This window comes from Coptis chinensis, chromosome 3 (genome assembly GCF_015680905.1).
Source record: "Coptis chinensis isolate HL-2020 chromosome 3, ASM1568090v1, whole genome shotgun sequence".
NCBI classification, from domain to species: domain Eukaryota; kingdom Viridiplantae; phylum Streptophyta; class Magnoliopsida; order Ranunculales; family Ranunculaceae; genus Coptis; species Coptis chinensis.
The window spans coordinates 74,815,024-74,840,657 of record NC_141458.1 but is presented as its reverse complement, the minus strand read 5'-3'; the positions used below and the strand labels follow the sequence as shown (position 1 = coordinate 74,840,657).

The 25,634-nt window shown below is 37.2% G+C and overlaps 1 protein-coding gene across 1 annotated transcript; it reads left to right on the top strand.

Annotated features, from left to right (window-relative positions):
* The first annotated feature begins 10,337 nt into the window (after positions 1–10,337).
* Positions 10,338–10,766, top strand: LOC147510784 (protein FAR1-RELATED SEQUENCE 5-like). Its single transcript, XM_086598245.1, has one exon. It carries the CDS (start codon positions 10,338–10,340, stop codon positions 10,764–10,766), a length of 429 nt encoding a protein of 142 aa, XP_086454371.1.
* The last annotated feature ends 14,868 nt before the right edge of the window (positions 10,767–25,634 follow it).

The window sequence follows — 25,634 nt, the reverse complement described above, 5'->3', positions numbered from 1 at the left end:
AAAGTCAACGCAGGTAGATACAACGCACAAAAGTCAGCAGAAATTCCGAAGACCGTATCTTTGGACTCAGACCTCGAAATTGGGCCTACCTTATGTCAAAACGATCGTCTTGGAAAGAGATTTCCAATGGTCTAAACCTTAACCCAATCAGAGGAGCAAAAGTGGACGAAAATTCTATTGAAGTCAAATCCAGCTGAAAAAACCTCTGTATACTGAAGAAATTGGGTTTTGGGCTCAATTTTCCGGCCCAAAACATAGCTCCTCAGCCCATGCACCGAAAAGTGGATCTAGTGTCCTCCATTTGAAGACACAAGACTTAACTCTTAAGGATGGAGTTGATTAGCTAGACCTAGATTAGAAAATAAATTAGCTTAGACTCCATTAATTAGTTTTATTTACTTGTTTTTAATTCAGTTGTTGAATCAATACTATTTTATTTCATTAGATCAATAAAGTTAGATTGTTACTCATAACCTAGTTTTAATTATTAAATCACTTAGATCTAATTTTAATCATTTAGTTATTAATCATTTCTTAGTTGTTAATTTAGTTTTGAATTCTTGATTAGATCAATATAGTAAATTTATAATCTTTATATCATGTCTTGTTTAAATTCATATAGAAATGAGAGTTCAATGACTCAAGGCTAAAACCTCCATTAGAGGGGTTTGAGGAAGCCTTGATGAAAACTTGATTTTTGTTAGCTTAGAAATCCTCGTGATAATCTATTCAATTCTAGAAAGTAATTAGTTCACCATGAGAATGGGTTTGATTGCTTCACATGCTAGTTATTATTTGGTAGAGATTGCCATGAATAACTAGGGATTAGAAATACCAGTTTGTTATGCGAAAGCATTGACAATTGGATTACGACATTTCTTTGTTAGTTGATTAAATTGAATCAAGGTGGAATTGAATTCCCCAAATTATTCTCTATTGTCAAGTTAGTATTTGAATTCCGTCATTTCATTATTCGCATATTGATTAGTAGTTTCCCATCGTAGTATATTTCTGTCGTTACTCTCAGTGATTTTGATAGACTGATAATCGTAGTTAACTTAAAATTTTAAAGAACTAGGAGTGGAACGAATCTTCTATTCCAACTATAGTTTTAGTTTTACTTATGTTTGAGTTTCGTTACTTATTCGTAGGTAAAACTATCGTTTTCCCTTTTATCAAATGGCACCACTGCCATCTTAGTTCCCTTTAGAATTGTTTTCATTAGTATTGTTAGTCTTCCCAAATTCCTATTAAACCCACCCACCCTTGTTTGCTTCTAACAGTGATTGTCTGGTTCAGAAACTAAAAAAAATTCAAAGAACAAGCCCGGTAGCCTTCCGCCCACAAGGCTAACTTCGAAGCCCCTAAGCGGGAAGCGCTGGAACTCGATTGGACTTTGAGCGACCAGCGCCCTACCAAGGCAAAGTTTGGCCCCAGCTACGCTGAACTGGAACTCTAGTTGGACTCCGAGAGCGACCAACTCTACCTAGGCTATTTCAGAGCTTGACCCGTGCCCTCTTCTTGAACCGCCCGATTTTCACCGGTTAGTACAAACTTCCATTACTTCAAGTTATTCAATGTTTCTAACTTGTTAAACACACTGAGCTCGCGTATACAAGACGCTATTCATAACCGAAGCAAGGAGGCATTAAGGTACTTCTTTCTTCCACTCCTCGCATCTCCTGTTAGAGGTTTATACTAGCATATCAGGATTGTTTTGAGTATTGTCGTTTTAGTTAAGATTGGTCTTAGCCTTGCATGAGATTAAGGTCAGGTAGAAGAAAAACGCCTAACATAATCAACCAGCAACGTTAACAAACAAGCCTATCTAGTATACCACTTACTACACCTCTAGCTAATATACCACACACTCCACCTGAAATAATGGCTGAAGAAAGATAGTCTCCTCTCTCTGACTTTTACAAAGCCTTGAACGATAGCCCAAAATCTTGCATCGTTCTTGCAGACCCAGTGGGGAATTTCCAAATCCCCCCAAATATATTTAATTTGTTACCCGTTTTTCATGGGTTAGACCATGAAAAACCTTATCAGCATATGTGTAGGATTGAACAAGTCCTTACCACATTCCACCATCCTACGGTTGGTGCTGAACAAATTAAACTAAGGGTGTTTTCTTTCACCTTAGCCGATAAGGCGGCGTCTTGGTTAACTGCCCAAGCGCCTAATTCTCTGGACTTATGGGCCAAACTTGTTCAACTATTTATAGAAAATTTTTACCCACCACTGAATATAGATGAAATGCTTTCCAAGATTCATTTCTTTCGATAGGATCCTCATGAATCATTTTCAGAGGCTTGGAATCGTTTCATCGATCTTCTTATAGAGTGTCCACACCATAACCTTGCGAAAGACACATTAATTCGTGCCTTTTTCAAGGGACTTTTACACCACCATAAAGAAGTCCTTGATATAATGAATGGGGGTAGCTTCCTCAGTAAAGGAGTTTGAGAGGCTTATAAATTTTTAGAAGATCAAACAAAGCGTAATAATAACTAGGGGGGGGGGGGGGTAGTGACGATATCTCCCGCTCCGCTAGTTCTTCTTCAACAGTTAAGGCTACCAGTATGTTTGAGGTTAAATCCGATCTTGAGCTTAAAACTCTAATTGAATCCCTCACTAAAAAGGTAGAAGCTATTTCTGTTCAACAAAAGACTACCCCTATCATGAATATCAACTCTATTCCATGTAATTTCTGTTTGAGTCTTGCGTATCCCGACTTCTATTGTCCTCTAGTCTATGAACAACAATCCGCACAGCCGGACAATGTTTGTTCCATTAATAGCGAACCTAATGCACCTTGGCGACAAAACCCCAACTACGGTTGGCGAAATAATCAACAAGTTACACCTCCAGCGTATAATAATCAAAATGTTAGGCCAGCAAACAATTACAATCAAGCTCTACAGAGACAAGGACAAGGTAATTATAATAATTAGAACAATAATAATTATAATGCAAATAGTGGTATCATTACGGTTAATCATAACTATCACAACCCACTTGTTAATAATCAATGTGAGATAGTTCTTGTCACCCTACCTGTAACAACTACATATCCACAACCGGATCGTTTTGACACCTTTATGCAAACCCAACAGCAGATTTTACAAGCCATCCAACTTTCCTTACAGCAGTTAGCTAGCCCAAGAGAAAGTACAACCTAAAGGTGTGTTTCCAAGTCAAGCGATACCTAATCCTAAAATAACAAACACAGCCTTTGAGGTAAACAGTAATACTAGTAATGAAAATGGAAACGTAGGTGAGCTCAAGGCCATTACCACTCTCCGTTCTGGCAGAGTGGTTGATAATGTCATAACTATGCCTGTAGTTACCCCACCAGTAGTCTCTACACCGGATATTAAACTAGATACCGAAATAGAAACTGAAGATCCTACCCCTGTAGAGGTACCAGTTAAACCACAACCTAAAAAATAGAAAGCCAAAGTTAGACATCTTGTTGATCCATACGGTAAATATAGAGAGAAACCACCTTTTCCCCAGAGATTAGCAATGTTAAACAAGGATATGAATTTCGATGAGATTAGGGAAGCTTTCAAAAATCTAACGATAAACCTACCCTTTTTGGACGCGATTAAAAAGTTACCTCACCATGCTAAGTTTCTTAAAGAGTTGTGCACTACTAGGCGTAAGACAAATATTCCAAAAGACGCCTTTTTAACTGAACAGTTTCCAACTTTAACCGAACATAATGGAATCGTTAAGTACAAGGACCCCGGTCGCCCCATCCAGACAATGCACTTTAGAAGATTCCCACACGACCACCGCGGCTATTAGGGACCGGGGGTGAGTGTTAACTTACTCTCGTATTATTTATATAAACAAATAGGTCTACAGGAGATGCAATCTACTAAAATGTCGTTGCAATTAGCTGATCGGTCTATTAAGTATCCTAAGGGTGTAGTTGAAAACGTGCTTGTTAAGGTTCAAGATTTCTGCTATCCTGCTAATTTTTTTATCCTCGATATAGAAGTCACTAACGACTCTGTTCCGATCATTTTAGGGCATCCTTTCTTGGCTACTGCCAACACGCTCATAAACGCGCTCATAAACTACCGCGATGGTTTGATGTCCATGTCTTTTGGCCATCTTTCTGTTGAGGTAAATGTTTTTAAAATGATGAAATAGTTCCCAGATACGACTTCGAATGGAGAGGTTAGCATGATAGAGAGCTTACCTCAAGATTTTTTCAAAACCACGTTTCCTGATAATCAGATGCACAAATTCTTTTCCTTTGGAAGTTCTAACTTCGACTAGAACTCCCTGGAAGTCGAGGAAGATTTCCTTCGACTCTTTTGCAACTCTTCCTTGCCACCTCGCGAGTCCCTCCTTGTCAACATCCATTCATCCCTTGACGCTATGACGGAAGATGAATTTTTCACCCTTTATCCCAGTGATTCTTTTGACCCACCTATTGAGGAATGTCTTGCATATCTCAAGGCTTCTGATGATCTAGACCTGAGAGCTCTAGCCGAGCCCCATTCATCCATCTCACATCATCTTGTCACTCATTCATCTTCCATCACCAATTTTCCCCACCTTCCACCTTTTCAAAGGAACCTTGAGTTTGCACTTTACCCTCTTGTTTCTCCTGTGCTTCATGATTTTCTAAATCCTCCTAATACGAAAATAATTCCCAAGGAAAAGGCACTTGACACCTTCATTTTCAGAATTGAGACAGTTCCTACCTACACCATGAATGAGTTTTGTGCTAAATCTACATTCCTATTTTTTTCTATTATTTCCTTCTAAAACTTATACATATCCAACATATCTTCCACAAACATCCATTTTCTCACGATCATTCACTTGGACACCCTTTTGTTCAAAGATGAAGAAGAAGAAGGTGTATGCTCGGTTACGTTCTAGGTCAATCAGACTTCGCTTTCATTTCACTAAGTTGCATTGTAGAAAATCTTGGTACTTGATTCTGTTTGGGGGTGCATTCTATGTTAATTATTTATGGCAAGATCCACAACTATTTTGGTTGTTGATATATGGTAAACTGTATGTTCATTATATACATATGTTAGAGATGAAGTCTCGGGAATCTGACTTTAAAAGACCCACGTTTAAAACAAATTTTCTAAACTTTATTCTATAAAATTTGTTTGGGGGTGGGGTGTTGGTATTTCCATCCTAAACTCTGTTCTATAAATTTATTATTTTGATGTTGTTTTTATTGTTTTTAGTAGATTGGATGTTAAGTTGTTAAATTCAGTAGTTAAATTTGAATTATATAGTTAATTGTTATTTGAATTTCTATTTTAATTTAACTTGAGTTTTGTTTAAGCATGCGATGATTTTTGTGTAAATCCCACATTCCCGAATTGTTTGGGGGTGGTATTATTATTTTTAGCATTGCTTTTATTTGATCCACCATTTTAGAAGTAATTTTGCAATGAGTTGGTCGAGAATGTTGCTATTATTGGTGTGGCTATGATTAGATATTGTGGTAGGATGAAATTTCAATGAGTTAGGAAGTTGCTATTCTAAATTCAATCTAAAAGATATTAGGTTTGTTTTAGAATAATACATATGGGTTGTTTCCATTTTAGGTTTTGGAAATATTTTGTTTCCGGCAATTGCCTTAAATTTTTTTTGGCAACTTGTTAATTCGTTTTATAAACTAAAACCCTATATATACTTTCTTCATTCTACACTAAAAACCCACACATCTCACTTTCATCTCTCACCTTTAGTCTCCAATTTTCCTCTTGTTTTTCACTGCACCCTGTTCTTCATACACGGAGCGCGCCCCGTGCCCTAGCAAGACCAATTCTAAGCGTGCCTAGCACTGAAAAACATCTGTAACTTCGATTTTGAAGTAGCGAATTCGCCCTCAAAGGCCATTTTCGAGCCTGGCCCTGACCTCCGCAAACCCTAAAATTTTCTAATTTTTTGAGAGTTTTCCCGGGTCGTTTGCATCTCTTCTAGAGAGTAGTTATTGTGATGACATCTCTTACGGTCATACTTGAGCAGTCTTTCGAAGACTTTTTGGGAAGCGAGACCTACGGAGGTTGGTTCCGCGACAGGATCTTGCAGTTAGGATGGCGGCATCTACTGGTAAGTGACGACGACTCGTATTCACCTTAGCTTACTGCTTATTTCTACAATAATGTTAAATTCTATTGTAACCAAGATGGAGAACAAAAATTCTCCATCATAGTTGATGACACGCCACTAGAATTCAGTAAGTCTTTGGTAGCATTGGTTTCGGGATTGCCTTTGCCTAATCCTATACACATGTGGGGATATATGACCGATAATGTCTACTTCTATGACTATGCGTATTTCCATGAGTATTATGGGGGAGGAGTGTTTCGTGTAATGGACCAAGGGCGATATAGCATAGCCCTTGGTAGCCTATCCCTGAATGTAGGCACCACCATGTTATTCATTCTGATGAATATTTTAGGGGAGTGGTAGTTTACTTCTGCAAATAGTACCGCTGGAGACATTTTCCTTGCTTTAGCTGAGGGACGTCGCTTATATGACATTCCCAGAGTTTTAGTGTCTAGTCTTAAGAGAGCCCATATCATGCGGCGTAAATATCTTCTTATGCCTATTTTGGTTTGTCGCATCATGCACGGTTGTTTACTTGAATTCTGTACCCAGTTCACTGATTGGAAAAGGGTTGAAGTTATGAGACCCACCAATTGCATGGTTCATTCATTTCGAGTTATGATTTGGCTGGGATGGCAGGTGCAACCTCATTTGGTTGCTCCTTACACCCCATCAAATCGAGTAACACTCGACAGGTTAGCACGGGTTGATGACACACGGCGAAGGGCTTGGCAAGTTATTATAGCGTGGCAGGACGCAAAAGAGCCTTGGTCCTATGAAGAGGATGAGGATGATGCTTAAACACGGGAGATAAGGTAAGTTTTTAGTTTCAGTTAGTGTCTGCTTATGTCCCAAACAATTTGATTCTTGTTAACCCCATAACGGGTGGAACTCATATAGAGTTGCGTCTGTTTTTCTTTTTCTATATTAGTATGTTTTAACCTTGTTTTGCAGATGTTCCAAAATTTCACGTGTTTCCATGGTATTTTTCTACCCTTTTTATTTCAATACTTTGAGGACAAAGCATGCTTCTTGTTTAGGGGTGGCATAGAAACACGTGTAATATAATTAAGGCATCTGTTAGGATATATATATGTATAATACACACTTGTTTTCTAGTAAAAATTCAATAAATTTCAAAAATTCAAAAATATAAATAAAATGTTTATGCTAGACACTTAGGAATATTGATATTGTTTTCTTTCTCTATGCTCTTAATAATCTAGAAGTCTCACGTAGCTTTTGTACTAGAATAGTTTTTAGAAACTTAGGTTAATATGTAGATAATAATCCTTGCATCTTTCTATAAATCTATTGCATAAGTATCTATGATTGTTTGGCAGTAAGTTTCTGAAATCTAGGCTAGAGTACTTATTCTACAAATCCTGTGAGAATATAGCCTAAAACCTTATATGAGTGAAACATTTGAGAAATGACACAAGGGAGAAGTAAAATCCGGATAGAGAAATCACATGTCCACTTGCTTGATCACTATACCATATCCTAAGCGAGAATTTAGGCCCTCTTTGGATCGATATAGCCAAAAATTCAAGCTTATGAATTATTTTCCGCTAGTCGCCCCTCTGAGCCTTTCTTTAGCTTTTCATAAACCGCAAATCCTTTACGCTTTTACAAAAACAAAACAAAATAAAAAATCAACCTACCCATTTTAGAACGAGTTTGAGAATAGAGATGAAGAATAGAAAAGGGAAAAACCTTTGAAATCAAGAATTTGTTAGTCGCTTCAAATAAGTAAAGAAAGTTTCCATCCAAATAAAAAAAGAAAATAAAGAGATAGAACTCCAAAAACAGAATCAAAGGAGTCAAAAGCCAAAGAAAAAGAAAAAATGGCTAAGGATGGAACAAAAGTGTAGAAGCAAAAGTAAAGAACAAGATTTTCTCTAGTTACATAATACGAAGACTCTATTATCTCAGACTGGTTCTTTTTGAATATCCATTTCCTTCATTCCTAAACCATCTCCTAATCCCCACAACACCTAAATAAGACCTCTAGTTTAATTAGGAATAGGTTAGTGTGATAGTAAGTGGCAGATGTGTTTGATCGACTTCGGCTTCCTTGTGTGTTATTGAGATTATAAGGTAAAGTGTGGCCACTGCACACTGGAGTAGCAAAACTTGAGCGGAAAAATCAGAGTGTTTTTGTCTTGACATTTATGTGAGGACCTACTTAAGGACGTTATTCCAAAGTTTCATAAACAGACCTGCTAGTGCATTTCATAGTATTACTCATTGTATATATGTTTATTCGTAGATGATTGATTATTATGCATATATTAGTTTAGGTTTCGACTTGATTATTCTGTATTCATTGCTAGTGAGATGTATAGATAATTGAGACATAAATAAGGAAACAATAGTTCTATTTTTTAGTCGTTGTAGTATAGATGAAGTTTGTGAGTACCTTCATTGGAAAACTCTTACGAGGCTATAACTCGTCCACTAGGAAATTCCTAGTGGTTTAAGGCCTTGTTGCATATGGTCAATGCAATCACACTCAGCGAAACGAGATTAGTTAGAACTCCACTTTTGGCCACTTATTCTAATTTCTCATATTTGCTTGAAGACAAGCAAAATGCTGTTGGGGGTAGTTTGATAAGAGCCTAAAACTGTACTTTTAACCCTTTAACAATAATACTTTTAGACCAATTATTTGAGTAATAAATAAGAGTTAATACTGATTACGTGCTTTTATGTATTTCAGGCATTGGAGTTAATTATGTGCAGAAATGTGTCACTTTTGCGAGATAAAAGAGCAAGGGTTGGTTGCTAAGAAGTTCTGTGATTAAAGGTCAAGATTCAAGGAGAAAATCCTTTTTAAAGCCCGATCAAAGCTGAAAAGTCAAAGTCAACGCAGGTAGATACAACGCACAAAAGTCAGTAGAAATTCCGAAGACCGTATCTTTGGACTCAGACCTCGGAATTGGGCCTACCTTATGTCAAAACGACCGTCTTGGAAAATGATTTCCAATGGTCTAAACCTTGACCCAATCAGAGGAGCAAAAGTTGACAAAAATTCTATTGAAGTCAAATCTAGCTGAAAAGACCTCTGTGGACTGAAGAAATTGGGTTTTAGGCTCAATTTTCCGGCCCAAAACATAGTTCCTCAGCCCATGCACCGAAAAGTGGATCTAGTGTCCTCTATTTGAAGACACAAGACTTAACTCTTAAGCATGGAGTTTATTAGCTAGACCTAGATTAGAAAATAAATTAGCTTAGATTCCATTAATTAGTTTTATTTACTTGTTTTTAAGTCAGTTGTTGAATCAATACTATTTTATTTCATTAGATCAATAAAGTTAGATTGTTACTCATAACCTAGTTTTAATTATTAAATCACTTAGATCTAATTTTAATTATTTAGTTATTAATCATTTCTTAGTTGTTAATTTAGTTTTGAATTCTTGATTAGATCAATATAGTAAATTTATAATCTTTATATCATGTCTTGTTTAAATTCATATAGAAATGAGAGTTCAATGACTCAAGGCTAAAACCTCCATTAGAGGGGTTTGAGGAAGCCTTGATGAAAACTTGATTTTTGTTAGCTTAGAAATCCTCATGATAATCTATTCAATTCTAGAAAGTAATTAGTTCACCATGAGAATGGGTTTGATTGCTTCACATGCTAGTTATTATTTGGTAGAGATTTCCATGAATAACTAGGGATTAGAAATACCAGTTTATTATGCGAAAGCATTGAAAATTGGATTACGACATTTCTTTGTTAGTTGATTAGGTTGAATCAAGGTAGAATCGAATTCCCCTAATTCATTCTCTATTGTCAAGTTAGTATTTGAATTCCGTCATTTCGTTATTCACATATTGATTAGTAGTTTCCCATCGTAGTATATTTCTGTCATTACTCTCATTGATTTTGATAGACTGATAATCGTAGTTAACTTAGAATTCTAAAGAACTAGGAGTGGAACGAATCTTCTATTCCAACTATATTGCAATAGCATTGAGAGTAGAAAATTTTGATAACATAAGCATGAAATTAGTTTTAGTTTTACTTATGTTTGAGTTTCGTTACTTATTCGTAGGTAAAACTATCGTTTTCCTTTTTATCAGAATCCAGAGAGTCGAAGGCCATCACTAGGCTTAAATGTAAAGCCCGCTTTGAAGTTGGTTATGATTTTGAATCAAATTTGTGGGTTGTGAAAGATTTTATTGGGGAACACACACATCCACTTGTACCAGATCCGAGCTCGATGTTCTTAAGATCACATAGAAATATAAGTGAAGAAGATTTGCAATTTGCTACGAGCCTAGTTGATGTTAGTATTCGTAAATGCAAGGTGATGGATATTTTTGTACATAGGGCTGGAGGTTTCTCAAGTGTTGGTTTTTTTAAGAAAGACTTGTATAATCATATGGGGCTTGATAGGAGAAATAAATGTATTGATGGTGATGCCAATACACTGCTGGATTTCATGGATAACAAGGTGAAGGGAGATCTCTTATTTCATTACAATTATAACTTAAATGAGGGTGGGCAGTTAGTTAGATTGTTTTGTTCAAATTCCACCTCACGTGCGGACTACAGTTGCTTTAGAGATGTATTGTTGTTTGATTCAACATACAAGAGCAACCAGTACATGATGCCGATTGTTGTGTTTGCTGGAGTGAACAACCATTGACAAACAATAGTGTTTGGTTTTGCATTGTTAACGAGTGAGTGTGTGGAGTCTTACGAGTGAGTATTGAAATCTTTTGTTGGCGCGATGTATGGCAAACACCCCAAGTCAGTGATCATTGATGGTGACCCGGTGATAGGAAATTAACCGGCCTAAATAAATAGACTAATTAAACCCTATAATTAAACCACAAGCGCACAACTCTCATTGAAAATAGTGAACGAGTTGATCCCACAGAGATTGCTACTTAGGGACAATTGAATACTAAAATATTACCTAACCTAATTCAACAATGTTGTTTTATAGAAATTTGGAATTACTATTAACTAAAGCTATTTATTTTAACTACGTTTACGAAAATAAGAAATTAAACAATTGAAATTAAACGAACGATTGGAGAGAAATACTAGGACTTTAGATTCCACTACTAAACCTTTTAGTAAATATTTTAAGATTAGGTTTCAATGTTTCAAATTAATACGAGAAACATCCAAATGAGAATTTAGTGTTTCTCGGGATTTTATCGTGACAACGCTATTGTTACATAAAAGCATCTTTCAAAATTCAGCACTAAAGATCAAATGTAAAAGATTATTCGTCTTTTTATGGCACGAATAATATCTAAATTTAATATTTACAATTAAATCAAGCTTTGATCAATAACAATGTATATTCAAACGACTAAAGATGCATGACATACAAAGTGAAAGAATAAACTACTATCAATCGTGAATATACTGAAAGAAGATTAATCGGTCAACATCTAAGTGAAATCATCAAAACCCAAACTCAAAATAATAACATCAAGGTTAGGGCTTCATCTTAGCCCTAGCTAATAGTTTAGCTGCACATAATAATCGAATAGTAAACGAAACAAGGGATATAAGAACTCATTGTCACGGTGAACTTGTTTTCTCCATAGTCTCGATTTCTTATCACTAATCCAGTTCACTGTATTGCTCCAAACCCCGGCATCAAAAGATGTAACCTGTTTCGGCTTTGTGAGACTCCTCTCCTGTTCTCCCTCTTCTTCTCTCTCGAGCTCTCTTTGGCTTTATTCTCTTTTCTCTACTATTTTTTTCCTGCGTTCTGGAGAGCTCCCGCAAACTGCCTTTTTCCACAGTATTTATATGCCTTTGTTTAAGTCATGAAAGTGGTAGAATAGAATTAGGAGTTTCTCTTTCGGTCTCGAGATTTTTGGGATTCAATCTCACCAAATTGGAAAAGCTGTCGGTGTCGGTGTTCAATCGAACTGAACATGGAATGGGAAGGTTTATATGATTTGATGGTTTAGGCTGTATGGAAGAAATGATTGATGGGTTATGATGGTGTGGACTTTCATTGGTTGGGTTGATTGGTTCGATTTGTATCGCCGGAATTAGAGGGATCGGTTTCTGGTTCGTGAGAAATGGAGATGGAGAAGGAAACTATTATTTTGATCAAGTAGTCCAAGGTGCAACATAGTTGGAATATGGTTTTGTGGGTTATATGTTTGTATGGGCTTGGAAGTGTGGGCTTTTATGTTTGGTTATGGACTGGTCACGTGCCACTTAAGTTCATGGCCCCTTTCTATTTATTTCATTTTGTCCTCTTTTCCTTAGCCCAATATTACAAAGCCCAAACCAATAAATCAAGCCATCTAACATCTAACGCAAACAAATAATCTATTCACCAGTATTGGACACCTCAAGTGAACAGTAAAACCAATGTCAGACCAACCAAACCAGGAACTCACGTATCTCATCAGTTTCGACACATTTAATCAATTTATCTCCAATTTCTGCAAAATCACTAAAACGTACTAACTAAATCAAACAAATAAAGTAAACGAACTAACTAATATAAAATTGGGCGTGAATAATGTAATATTTATATGCTTATCACCCGGCGATGCGCGAGGCTGTGAGATCTATTCTCCCAAATTCGAAACACCGCTTGTGCTGTTGGCACATTATGAAAAATTGCCTAAAAAATATCCACATCGTTGGATTTTCAAAAGATTTATGCTCTATTATGTTTATGAAGTGCTCGTCCAATGAGTTCCAAGAAAGGTGGGAAACACTTGTGAAGAAATTCCAAGTTAGTAATAACAAATGGGTGAATATGATATACATGAAAAAAGAGATGTGGGCAGAAGCATATCTCCATGGTGAGTTCTTTGCCGGTTGTAGAAGCACCCAACGTTGCAAGAGTATAAACTATGTAATCTGGCTTCATGTGAAAGCTGGAATGCAGTTGTTTGAGTTGTTTGGAAAAATAGAAGTGGTAGTTGCAAATATCCGGCACCGAGAGTACGAGAAAGAGGTGATGATGACAGTAACCAAACCAGTCCTTCATACCCACTTGAACGAATATGCAAATCAGGCAGCATCTATCTATACTCGAGCTACTATTGGTTGTTTTAAGAAGCAATTAAAGGATGAAGTGATGTACATTGCAGACTGTAAAAAAGATGTGGGTGAAAATATTCGTGTGTACACCATGAGTTGCCATTTGATCATGCAAAAAAAGTCGACTGTGAGATACAATGTTGTATTGCAGGGTGCTAGCTGTTCATGTGGGCTATTTGAGTCCTTTGAATTTCTATGTAGACATATCATTTTAGTTTACAAACATGAGGATGTTTGTGTGATACCTCAGGGCTGCTTTTTAAGGAGATGGACACGGGTTGCTAAATTGGTTGTTCCATTAGGCGCTCCCAACTTTTCTGACCGAGCGACCTCTGTTATACATTTCAGTGATCTTAAAACCAAATGTAGCCAGATATGTTCATGGGCCTCCCAAACAACGGAAAACATTGAAGCTTTCAAAGTTTTTTTAGCTTCTTTTTCTAGAAAGAATCGAACTCCATCTGCTTCTGAAGGCAGTCGACATGCTCCTTTTGAGATGCCTAACAGTCCAACGGAAAAATTCAATAACCGATGAGACTTCACCAACTTATGAAGGCAGCTCGCTTGTTCCTTTTGAGATGCCTTTTACTCCGCCTAAAACCACACATCGGCAATCGGTTAATGATCCCCCACATGTAAAATCCAAAGGCCGACCGCAAAATCCTAGCAGATTTCAAGATCACAATGAGACAAAAAAGAATAAGTGTGGCCATTGTGGTGAGACAGGTCACACAAAACCCACATGCACACTCTTGCATCCGAAGGACGGAGGTAAGTTTTATTTACCTTTGCAATTTTTCTTTGGTATGGTCCCAACTTTGTAATGTCTATATTTCCAATGGTATCTTTTGACTAGTTGTTGATTCTACTTTATTTTGGCAACATTTTCGTTGTGTTGCACTATTTTACAGGTCCAAGTATTAACCGCAACTATGTTGAACGCACTGCTTGAGTTGGTCTTGTTTTTAGTTATGTTAGCTAAGTATCGTAGTTGTATTTGCATGACCTGCTTGTTTGAAGAATGGACTAGTTATATTAGCTTATGAGCTATTTTATGAAATAAAAAACTTGGCTTGTTTCCTTTTCCTTTTTAAATGGCGTCTGTTAATAAAATAGTTCTGACAATATCACACTTTATGTGCTTTACTTTTCAATATGATAATCTATGTGACATATTAAGGTATGTTCAAGACACTAAGGTACTATGAAAGCAGTTCTGAATATGACACTTTATGCGCTCTAATTTTCAATACGATACTCTATGTAACATATTGCGGTGTGTTCATTACTATGAACGCAGTTATGAATATGACACTTTATGTGGTCTAATTTGCAATATGACAATCTATGTGGCATATTGAGTTGTGTTAACGACTATGAAATCAGTTATGAATATCACACTATATGTGGTATAATTTTCAATATGACAATCTATGTGACATATGTTCACTACTATGAAATTAGTTCTGAATATCACACTTATTGTCATATAATTTTCAATATGATACTCTATGTGACATATTGAGGCGTGTTCAGTACTATCAAATCAGTTCTACATATCACACTTATTGTTGTATAATTTGAAATATGATACTCTATGTGACATATTGCGGCGTGTTCAGTACTATGAACTCAGTTATACATATCACACTTATTGTTGTATAATTTTCAATATGATACTCTATGTGACATATTGAGGCGTGTTCAGTACTATGAAATCAGTTATGAATATCACACTTAAAGAGTGTATAATTTTCAATTTGACACTCTGTGAACATCCCAACCAACAAACCATGAATAGATCAAACTATAAAATCGTTCATAAGTCATGAATATGAAAGTTAATATAAGTAGAGAAATAATAGCATTGTATCCCATCATAAACAAAACAAACCACCACAAGTCAACTTACATTACATATCTCACAATAAGTTCCCAAAAGAATAACACTACGATAAAGATGTTGTGTTAAGGCTAATTACAAGATTCACAAAAAGCTTAGGTCTTTGAGTTTCAATGTCTCCAAACTATCGAGGCAAAAAAAAAAGACATGCAAACTTCCCGAAGCATATGTTGTCCATATCATCTATGGGCGCAGTTTGTTTAGTTTTGACATTACCATTGAGACAACAATGTGTTGCCGAAAATAAGGCATATCCTCCTGCAAGTTCATATACAAATCCGCGTGGTTAGTCAAATGAAGATGTAAGGTAACCAAACTATAGATAATTAATTGGACGATGAGAAAGATACTAGATTGTGTGAGATAGTTACCTGATCAAACCACTGTACCAACTTTTCCCGTCCCAAAGCTCCATGAATTTCATCATGAACACCCCCACAGTCGAAGCTATACATATAAAGATACGTAGTTACTATACTTTCAAAGATTACACTAAACTCAAATTTGAAACTATAAGTTAGGGCCATAAAAAAAGTTATATACCCATTGTATTGTTGTGGCACATCTTTACATTTCTCAATAACCCAGTCTTTCACACCACAATTTTTGGATTGAAATCTCCAATCACAGACAAAGTGTAGTGGATTTTGGTAACCTAAAAAAACACAAAAGTCAGTTATAGTTCGAAAACATAAAGCGTGGACTGTGAGATATTCTCAAATGATCACAAAAATACTTGAAAGTACAAAACAAACCATAGACTTCATCGAATTTGTCCCTCCACAAATGCAGGATGCACTACCCGCAAGAGAGTCCAATACTTTGCGAGCACTAGGATCAAAGACATATAGCCACTAATGATTACCATCGATGACGGGCACAAACCACTACACAACCACAATCAAAAGTAGTTCAAGGTGGAACTTTCTACCAAAGCTGGGAACTGCCTTATCAAACCATGAGTCATTGTAGAATCATCTTACCCTTCGATATTTGCTAATATCATTGTCCAAGTGAATTACACGAGCTGCGGAAGTTAGCTGCATCTTATTTTTTATTTTATCCTACAAAAAACAACATTTGATATTCGCTTTTACGACCACTTAGAGTTTAGAACTCTCTAAATTGAAGCAAAAGAAATCAAGGTTCCTTACTCACGATCTTCGTTGAGTAGAGTTAGAATAAGGATTCGAACTACCTAAAGTATAGAACAACTACAAATTGGATGTTACAATAAGGGAACTAAGGAGTAAGGGTCTATTATAAATGTTAGATTTTTATCATTCCTACTTAAACATTAAGAAAACATTAAGTTGAAAACATGCACTTGATACTAAAAATAGAAATTTGGAAGAGAAGTTGGAGAGTTAATCCTTCTCATGTGAGCTACCATTAGTGTTGATTTGAAATAGGTTTTATTCTTCCTAAACTCATAGACAAGTCCCTAACGGAAAAATATAATTGATCCCTAGCATGCATGGCTCACTTAAGAGCTCATACATGCTAGCAAGTGAAACCAAACAATGACTTATCTCTAAGCTCATTGTTTGATTTCTAACTAGACACTACACCAACTATCATTTTGGGATAGGATGTAGTGTTAGTTGTTTATCCTAAAAACCTACCAAACTCACAACCAATGTTTTTCCCTCACATGAGTTGGATTAACTCCCCAAAAGGGAAGTTAGCTCATGATCCTTGGGACAAGGACTTATGAACTACTAAAAACTCAAAAGAGAAAGAGAGAGAGAGAGAGAGAGAGAGAGAGAGAGAGAGAGAGAGAGAGAATCCACAACCAAACTCACTTATATATTTCTAGAAGAACTAGAAGAACAAGTGTTCCTCCATTAAAACTATTACAAGCTTTTTTGCAAAATAAAATAAAAACTTACTTCTCATTTTTTCCTAAGGAACTAAAATAATGCCATGTGAGGAAAATAAGTCAAGGGGAGTAAATGGAGTGTCCCCACCTTTGTCCAATTTCTTTCTCCATTTGAGAGAAATCTCATTTCCTCCCACGTGAATTATCAAACCACATTGATTCATTTTTATCTACCACATTAAAACAAAGTGACACCTTGCCTTTTTTCACTATTAACACCTAATCTAATTTATTACATGCAAGGTGTCAACTTTGCACCAATAATTTGTTATCTTTGTCTTGACATGCTCCATGATTGATGACTCATCAATCTTGTGGCCCCTCATAGTGGGTCCATGTGTAGTCGAAGTTGGCATCCGGGTATTTTGGGTAGTTTTACAACTTCCCTTTATCGTAGAGTTCATCGCCCTGATTGTCTGAGCAGCTTTCTTGTCGCATTCGGAGGCCTGGTTCGAGAGGTAGGAGCTTTGGAAGTTTGATGCTTCAACGTGGATTTGGGAGAATTCATATATACGCCGTTCCTCGTGCTTTATTGCAGGTTTAACCAATATTTCCATGTTTACTGCAAATACCTGCAAAAGTATGAAAACACATTTATTTCATAATTATTAAACACATAATGAACCAAATTTATATGTCTCAATGGGGTTTCATAATACACTTTTGGGTGCTTATCACACTACCCCCAAACAGCACTTTGCTTGTCCTCACGCAAAGAAGAGACACTAACTTAGATAAGTGGCCAAAATGTGTAGTCCTAAACTAATTCTCGTTTAGCAGAGCGATTGCATTGACCATATGCAACAAGGCCTTAAACCACTAGGAATTCCCTAGTGGACGAAGTTATAGCCTCGTGAGAGTTTTCCGAAAAGATACTCACAAACTTCATTTATACTACAACGACTCAAAATGTAAACTTGTTTCCTAAATTAATCTCAGATATCCATACATCTCCTTAGCAGGAACGAGGATTTATTTCTTTGAAACTCAAGTTAATATGTATTCAATAATTAAAACATCTACATATGATTATTCATGCGATTGAACTTTTCATTGAAATATACTAGCAGGGTTGTTTCGGATCCTTGGAGAGCATACCTAAATGGGTTCTCGGGTATGTGTTGAAACATATATTCACTCAAAATTTTTCCACTCAGGTTTTGTTAACTCCAAAGCAATGCAAGCAAGTACACGTTTCCTTACATCTCAATGATGGTCGAGGAGCCGATGTCGATCAATCACGCCTACTACTTATTATCACACCACCCTACTCCTAATTGAGCTAGAGGTCTTTATTAGGTATTGTGGGTCTTAGGTGATAGTGTACAAGAAAATGGAAATGGATAATCAAAATTTACGAGTATGAGAGAATAGGGTCTTCATATATTTATACTAGAGAAATCCTTTTTTTTTTTTTTTTTTTTTTTTTTTTTTTTTCTTTCCTTCTAACTGAGTTTTTCCAACCTTGTTCTTAAGCCTCCGGATACTTTTTTTTTTTTTTTTTTTTTATAAGGCTTAAGAACATGATTCTATTTTTCTTTTCTCAAGCAAATGACTTAAATTTGGGACAAGTCTCTTTCTTTATTCTTTCCACATTTCATCCTATTTCTCATACTCATCACTTAGGTAGGTTCTTTTATTTGGTTTAATAGATGGATAAGGAATTTTTGTGGTGAAAGTGAAAGGTTTGATGAAAGGTTCGATGGAGTGACTAGCGGTAATATTTGTAATGGTAAGAATTTTTAGCTATGTCGATCCAAAGAAGGCCTAAATTCTCTAGGGTTCGGGTGGTGATCAAGTAAGTAGATCGTAATTTCCTCTAATCGGAAAAAACTCCTCCTCCCAGGTCATCACACACAAATCACTCATATCAAGGCTTTTGGTTAGATTCTCACAGATTTATAGTTTAAGTAACTAACCGTTGTTTTAAACTTACCGCTATGTACAATCAATGATACTCATTACATGAATATTCATGAAAAGATGTATAAACTATTAAATGACGTATTATCTAAAATTTCTTAAAACAAATCCTAATTTGGATACTAATGTGAGATTTCTAGACAATTTTCATCATTGAAAAGGAAACAAGACTTTGTCACTAAGTACAATTATTAATATGAAAATAAAAACTATATATAGGCTACAAGATGCCTAATTCTTGCTATAGGTTTAAAGCACCCCCAAACGGAATGATGCTTAGTCCTCGAAGGATCAATAATTAAAAGAGAAAGTACCGAGAACCGTGGAGCAAAATTAGGGCTAGATTCTTTGAACCGAGAGGTTGGAGATCATAATATATTATTCGGAAAGAACAAGAAAATGTTCAATAGCACACTAAACATAGCACACCGCATGTAATAAAACCACAAACATATGAAACATGAAAAACAATAGCACACCAAACAAAAAGGTTTAGCTAGATATATGTACAATGGCAAACTCAAGTTTACCACCCAAATAGAGGCGTGAGGTGGCGCCCTCTTTAAGGAAATGCATTTCCTTAGCATCACGCCAATAGATAATAGTCTCCGCCAAATTTCTGCCCATTCTTTGTCTCCGGATTCCCTCAAATTGGTCTTCATCTTTTCGTCCTTTTGGGTAACATCGAACATGCCTCGTATCGAAAGGGACCCTTCCATTGACGAAACCTCAATGAGCTTAATGATTCTGCTTTCTTTGGGCACATGGAATCCACCTTGACCAGGTCATGAAAAGTAGCCGCAAACCGTGGGAAATGTGTCTTCATGATTCGCAAGCGGTGATCGGTAAAAGTATATACTTATCCTGAAAAGTCGCGAGCTCGTTTCAGCTGGAGACAACACAACCTAAAATGTTAAATAATGCATGACCTCGAAGCTAGTGCAATGAATACCCACGCGGCGACCCTCATTGGCGGTAGAAAATGCCAATCTCCCATAATGTTTAGGAGTACAAATAACATGGCAGTCCCCATGTTCATGGTCATGCTTGCTAATGGAATGGTGATGTTTCGCCATGGCACATGGCCATCTCCTTCCCGTTTGATCTCAAGACCATCACCATAAGAGTCGCGAAACGCTTGCCACTGAAAGGAACGGTAAGAATTATGAAAGATGTACCTTGCCAAGATGCAATTTGGTTCGTGATATGGGAGGTCCAAAGATAGAGCAAGTTGTTGTTCAGAAAAGATATGAGGTGTGTCATCAACTCGGATTGTGAACCCGTCTAAGTAGAAACCATGCGCATGGTTGAATGCTGGTGTGTCATCCATATTAGCATAAAAGTATGCAGCCAAACTAGGAGAATAAGTTTGGTCAGGTTGAAGAATTAGGGAAGACCACCCAATGTTTGTGATGTAATCATGGAAGAGATGGCCATAGGCATTGGAATCCATCATAGACTGAAAGGATTGCTCAGGAATGATTTTGGGAGGGACCATGGATGATGAAGATGCTGTGTTTGATGAAGATGCCATGGTGGATGAAGTAATAAACTAGGTAAAACGCAACCTGGATGGAAAAATGAGTATGTAAGAAAATAGACCCTCTCAGAAAGCACATGTTAAAATTATATTAGTCACAATGGAAATGATGACAATCCTACTAAGCATTTCATACAAAATAAAACAAAAGGATAAGATAAAATACATAGTACGACGGAAAAAACGTAATAACATATATGATTATATACTTATTGACTAAGTAATATCATGGATTCCCGATATTGATCTAGAAGATGCATATTTTGCACCGTGTTTAGGTCTTCTATTTGTGGCCGAAATGATCCTGAATGTCCCCTGGTGGCAGAGAGTATAGTTTGATTTTCCATTAGGAGCGTGATTTTGCAAGGATTGAGAATGAGTTTCCAAGATCTCTTCCTGCTCAACATCATGAGTTGCTTGGACGATCTTGAAAATCTGAAGAGTTGTGATGATGATATTCTGACGAGCGTGTAGTTCCCTCAAACCCTGATGAAGAAGCTTAATGCCTTCCATGGGATTAATAATGTTCAGCATGGCATTTTCATCAAATAAACGGTCAGGATTTGAGCTTGGGTTGTTCTGCTCATTTATCAGAGTATCAGGTGTCCAAAAACCAACGGAGTAGTCTGTTTGGAGTACCTTTATATATGCTTTTTGAAGTGGTGTCTCTGGAGAAATTTTTGGATAACCCCAACGCATCATAATCTGCGTTACTAAAGTGGGTAGGGGTGCAGACGTTCTTGTTTTCTTGGTGATTACGTTCCAGAGGTGTTGGATTAGACAAAAATCATCTCTTTGAGTTTGCAAAATCCAAAGTAGGTGAATTTGAGGAGGACTTCGCTTTTGGTGTGATGTACCTACCACATTATGTCCCACCCAAGTGGAGCACAACACGCTGTTTCTCGCTTCAAAAAGCGTTGAAGAACAATGTGATGTGTATCTTCGAGGTTGCCATGAGATCTGATGGGTCGTGAGTAGTAAAGTTTTTTTGAATCAAATGATAATTCTTGAACAAGGGACGGGTATTTATTGGAATTTGAAGTATGTCGGAGATCATTTCCTTATTCAATTCCAATCGTTGTCCATAGGCATTGAAGTAGAATTTTCCATCTTCATAGCCGCTAAATTGGTAGAACATCAAAACCAATTCTCGTGAATAAAAAGCTGTTGAATGATATAGAAGAGGCGTCCATCCTCGATATTTTAAATTAATTTTGATAGTGCAAATAGTAAGAGGAGGTGGAGGAGGGTGCTTTCTGGAGGAGGAAGGGTGGGGATTTGGTGGAGGTTGACCAGCGTCTGCATGGTCGATTCGATGGTTGGAGTGTGGCTGGCCTTGGGTTTTATGTTGGGGGACCAAGATCCGGTTTTGTGGAAGAAAATAATAGAAGGCGTGGCGTTTGCCCAGGCGTGGAGCTTTATTACACCGGATGGGTGGGTTTTTGGGTGGGTCAAAATTTTGGCCCAAGTACAAATGAATTACAGAAATTCTGTTATGTCCAGAAATGGTCCGAAACTTCAAACTTGGAAATTGATTAGTTTGACTCGAATTTTACGATGAGATATCGAAACCGATCGATATTAAAAATGCCATCCATTAGAATATGAAAAATCACATTCAATTTTTTTTTTTTTTTTTTTTTTTAACAATATTTGGTTTTATTTATTTATCCTTTATATACAAATGTACAAGTCGAGAAGAACGTGTCAACAACACCGGAAATCAAATAAAACAACACATCACAAACGGCTTAACTTTCGGGCAACTTTCATGTCGATCGGGTGAACCCGATCCACCCGGTGTGGCTTATCCTTTATGTTTTGGGGGCCCAGGGTTTGGGGCGGTACCATCCTTGACCAATGTGCAATGGTCTAATAATATTACCCTTAGTACATATGGTATAGCCTCAAACCGCCCGAAACGATCACATAGAAAACTGAATGGGGTTGGCACAGGGGAATCCATTACCCCGCATTTAACTATGAAATATCCGATGGTGCATATCACGACTCTCTTTGGGCACCATCTTTGGGTGCTAATAAAACAAAAGCGATGTATATACATGTTGAGTCTTTTAACGTCAGATCCTCAAGGCGAATGTGTGAGTCTTTTAACGTCGATCCACAAGGCGAATATGAGTCTTTAACGTCAGATCCTCAAGGCGAAAGTGAGTCTTTTAACGTCGGATCCTCAAGGCGAATGTGAGTCTTTTTAACGTCGAGATCCTCAAGGCGAATGTGAGTCTTTAACGTCGGATCCTCAAGGCGAATCCCAACTTTATGGGAGCAACGGACGGACGGCGAAGTTTATCTGTTGAGCTGGTGTCGGATAATAATATACCTTATACCTCATCTCGGATAAAAGATCAAGACACGGACAGAAAGGAGTTTGACGGTTCATACACCACCCCATCCTTTTTGCCTTTTTAAACTTCGAGCAAAAGTACTACGACCATTACCAATTGAGATGGGTGAGATTTGGACCAAATGATGAGTTGGAGTTAGCGAGGAAGAGAATAGAAAAGGGAAGAGAAAGAAGGAGTTGAAATTTTGGTACCCATTGTTTTCCTCGAGGCACGTTTGCTCGATTATCGAGGAAGACATTTATACTCAGATTCGAATTAGAGTTTTTGTGGACTAAGGTTCCTACTTGCAACCACACACCTCTAGGGAATTTTAGAAAAGAAAATAGAAGAGGGGCAGGCCACCCTAATGGCATACTTTTCCTTGTTTAAATACATGGAAAAAAAGTACACCCAAATAATCTATTAGATGCAGTATTTGGATCATTGAAGAGTCTCTTGACATACGGAGAGCGCAACTCATGATAATGTTTAAAGCCGCCATTTACTTGGAATTAAGCTACCATCATTTACGTTTTTTCACGAGAGATAGCCCATAAGGGGTGGCCAAGAGACGATGAAAGGACGGACCATCGAGTTTTTAATTTTCACGGAAAAATGTGTAATCTTGAGTTGTACATCAAAACTTTTTGACCGATTTTGAACTCTTTTCGCAATATGTGCTTGTCATGCACTCTTTTCATGTTGGCTTTATAGGATTTCGAGAGATCATAGGCATCACTCGAATTTCCTCAAGCTCGTTTAACTGCAATTTTTCTTTTAAGCCGCGTTAGTGTTATAATTGAGGAGCTTTTGATGGCCCATAGAGGCACGGTTGCTCAAGTTCAACCGTACAGATGACAAGGTTTTCAAAAACGAGGCGTCTGGGAGACATCCCATAGGTGTCTTAAAGGCGTTACAGATGCCCACAAGGCATCGATAATCGTAGAAGACCGATCTTTCCTAGATGGATTGACAGTTTTTTCCAAAATGGATTTTATTTCTCGATTAGAGACTTCTACTTGACCAACTGGTTTGAGGATGATCGGAGTTGCCACTTTGTGCGTGACTCCATATTTCTTTACTAATGATTCAAAAATTTTATTGCAGAAATGTTTTCCCCATCACTAATTATAGCTTTTGGAACACCAAATCGAGAAAATATTTTCTTTTACAAACAAAACTACCGTTTTATGATCGTTAGCGACATGCCAATGCCTCAATCCATTTTGACACATAGTCAACTGCTACAAGTATGTATAGGAAGCCATGAGAATTTGGAAATGGACCCATGAAGTCGATGCCCCATACATCAAAAGATTTCCACAATTAGAATGGGATTTAAGGGCATCATATTGCGTTGAGTAATGTCACCTAATTCTGGCGGCGATTGCGTGCTTTGCAATGCTCATGTGCATCTCTAAACGGTGTTGGCCAATAAAACCACATTGTAGAACCTTGGCGCGGTTTTCTTACCACTAAAATGACCACAAGATTGTTCATGGCGAGGAAGGATAACCACGTTGTGTTCCCAGTCGGGAATGCTGTGCGGATTAGTTGATGCGAACAATACTTGAAGAAGGTAGGGATCATCCCAAATAGAATTTCCGCGATGGATAAAAACTTTTCCGGTCATTCTGAGACCAAGATAAAGGAACTTCCTCGGTAACTAAGTAATTTACTATGTCAGCCGTACCAAGGGGACGAAAAATAGAAGTACAAGTGTTCATCCGGAAAGGAATCCGCGGATAGGTTCAATGTCGATTATCAACCTCGGTGACAAGTCTTGATAAATGGTCGCAACCACATTTTAAGCCCCTTTTTATCTCTAATTTGAGGAGTAAACTCTTGCAAAAGGAGAATCCATCGGATCAACCTTTGTTTTGCATCTTTTTTAAGCTAATAGATAGCGAAGTGCGCATGGTCGATTGTGAGACAATAGTTGGAGAACCAGCTAGGTAAGGGTGAAACTTATCTAACGCATTATCTGGCGAGAAACTCTTTTCCGGTGGTGGTATAGTTCGTTGAGCTTCATTAAGGGTTTTACTTTCGCGCATAGTAAATGACAACCCGGCTTATCTTCACCGGCGTTGCCCTAGTTACGACTCAATAGCATAGTCGCTGCGTCACCGCATTAATTCAAAGGTTTAGACCAATCGGTGGTTGAATTATAGGAGGCGGTAGTTAATGCGGTTTTAATACCTCAAAGGCTTGTTTGCAACTTGCGAAATTGAAATCAAAAGCGGCATCTTTAAGCGGAGATTGGTTAAAGTCCTAGCAACCTTTGAAATCTTGAATAAATCTCCTATAGAAACACGGCATGTCCTAATCTTGTGAATGTCTCGAACAGTTTTTGGTATAGGAAGTGAAGCAATTTTTTCTATCTTAGCTTTGTCTACTTGATTCCGTCCTTTGAAGCGATATGTCCTAAAACTATTCCTTTAGTAACCATGAAATGGCATTTTTCCCAATTAAGAACAAGGTTTTTCTCTTCCTGGCGTGTAAAGACCTTTTCAAGATTTGATAAACGGTATCGAAAAGAATCTCCATAAATTGAAATCGTCCATGAATACCTCCATAAACCGTTCAACCATATCAATCGAAAATATGAAGCATGCAGCGTTGGAAAGTACCAGGTGCATTGCAAAGGCGAAAGGCATTAGTCTATATGCAAATGTTCCAAATGGGCCGGTGAGCGTTGTTTTTCTTGATCGGCCCGGGATCTATGACTATCACGAAAATAACTGAATAACCATCAAAAAAATGTAATAGGCATGACCCGGCTAAGCGTTCGAAACATCGATCGATGAATGGAAGTGGAAAGTGATCCTACGGTGGCGGCATTAAGTTTCGCGATAGTCAATGCATATTAAGCCATTTCTTTGGGATCT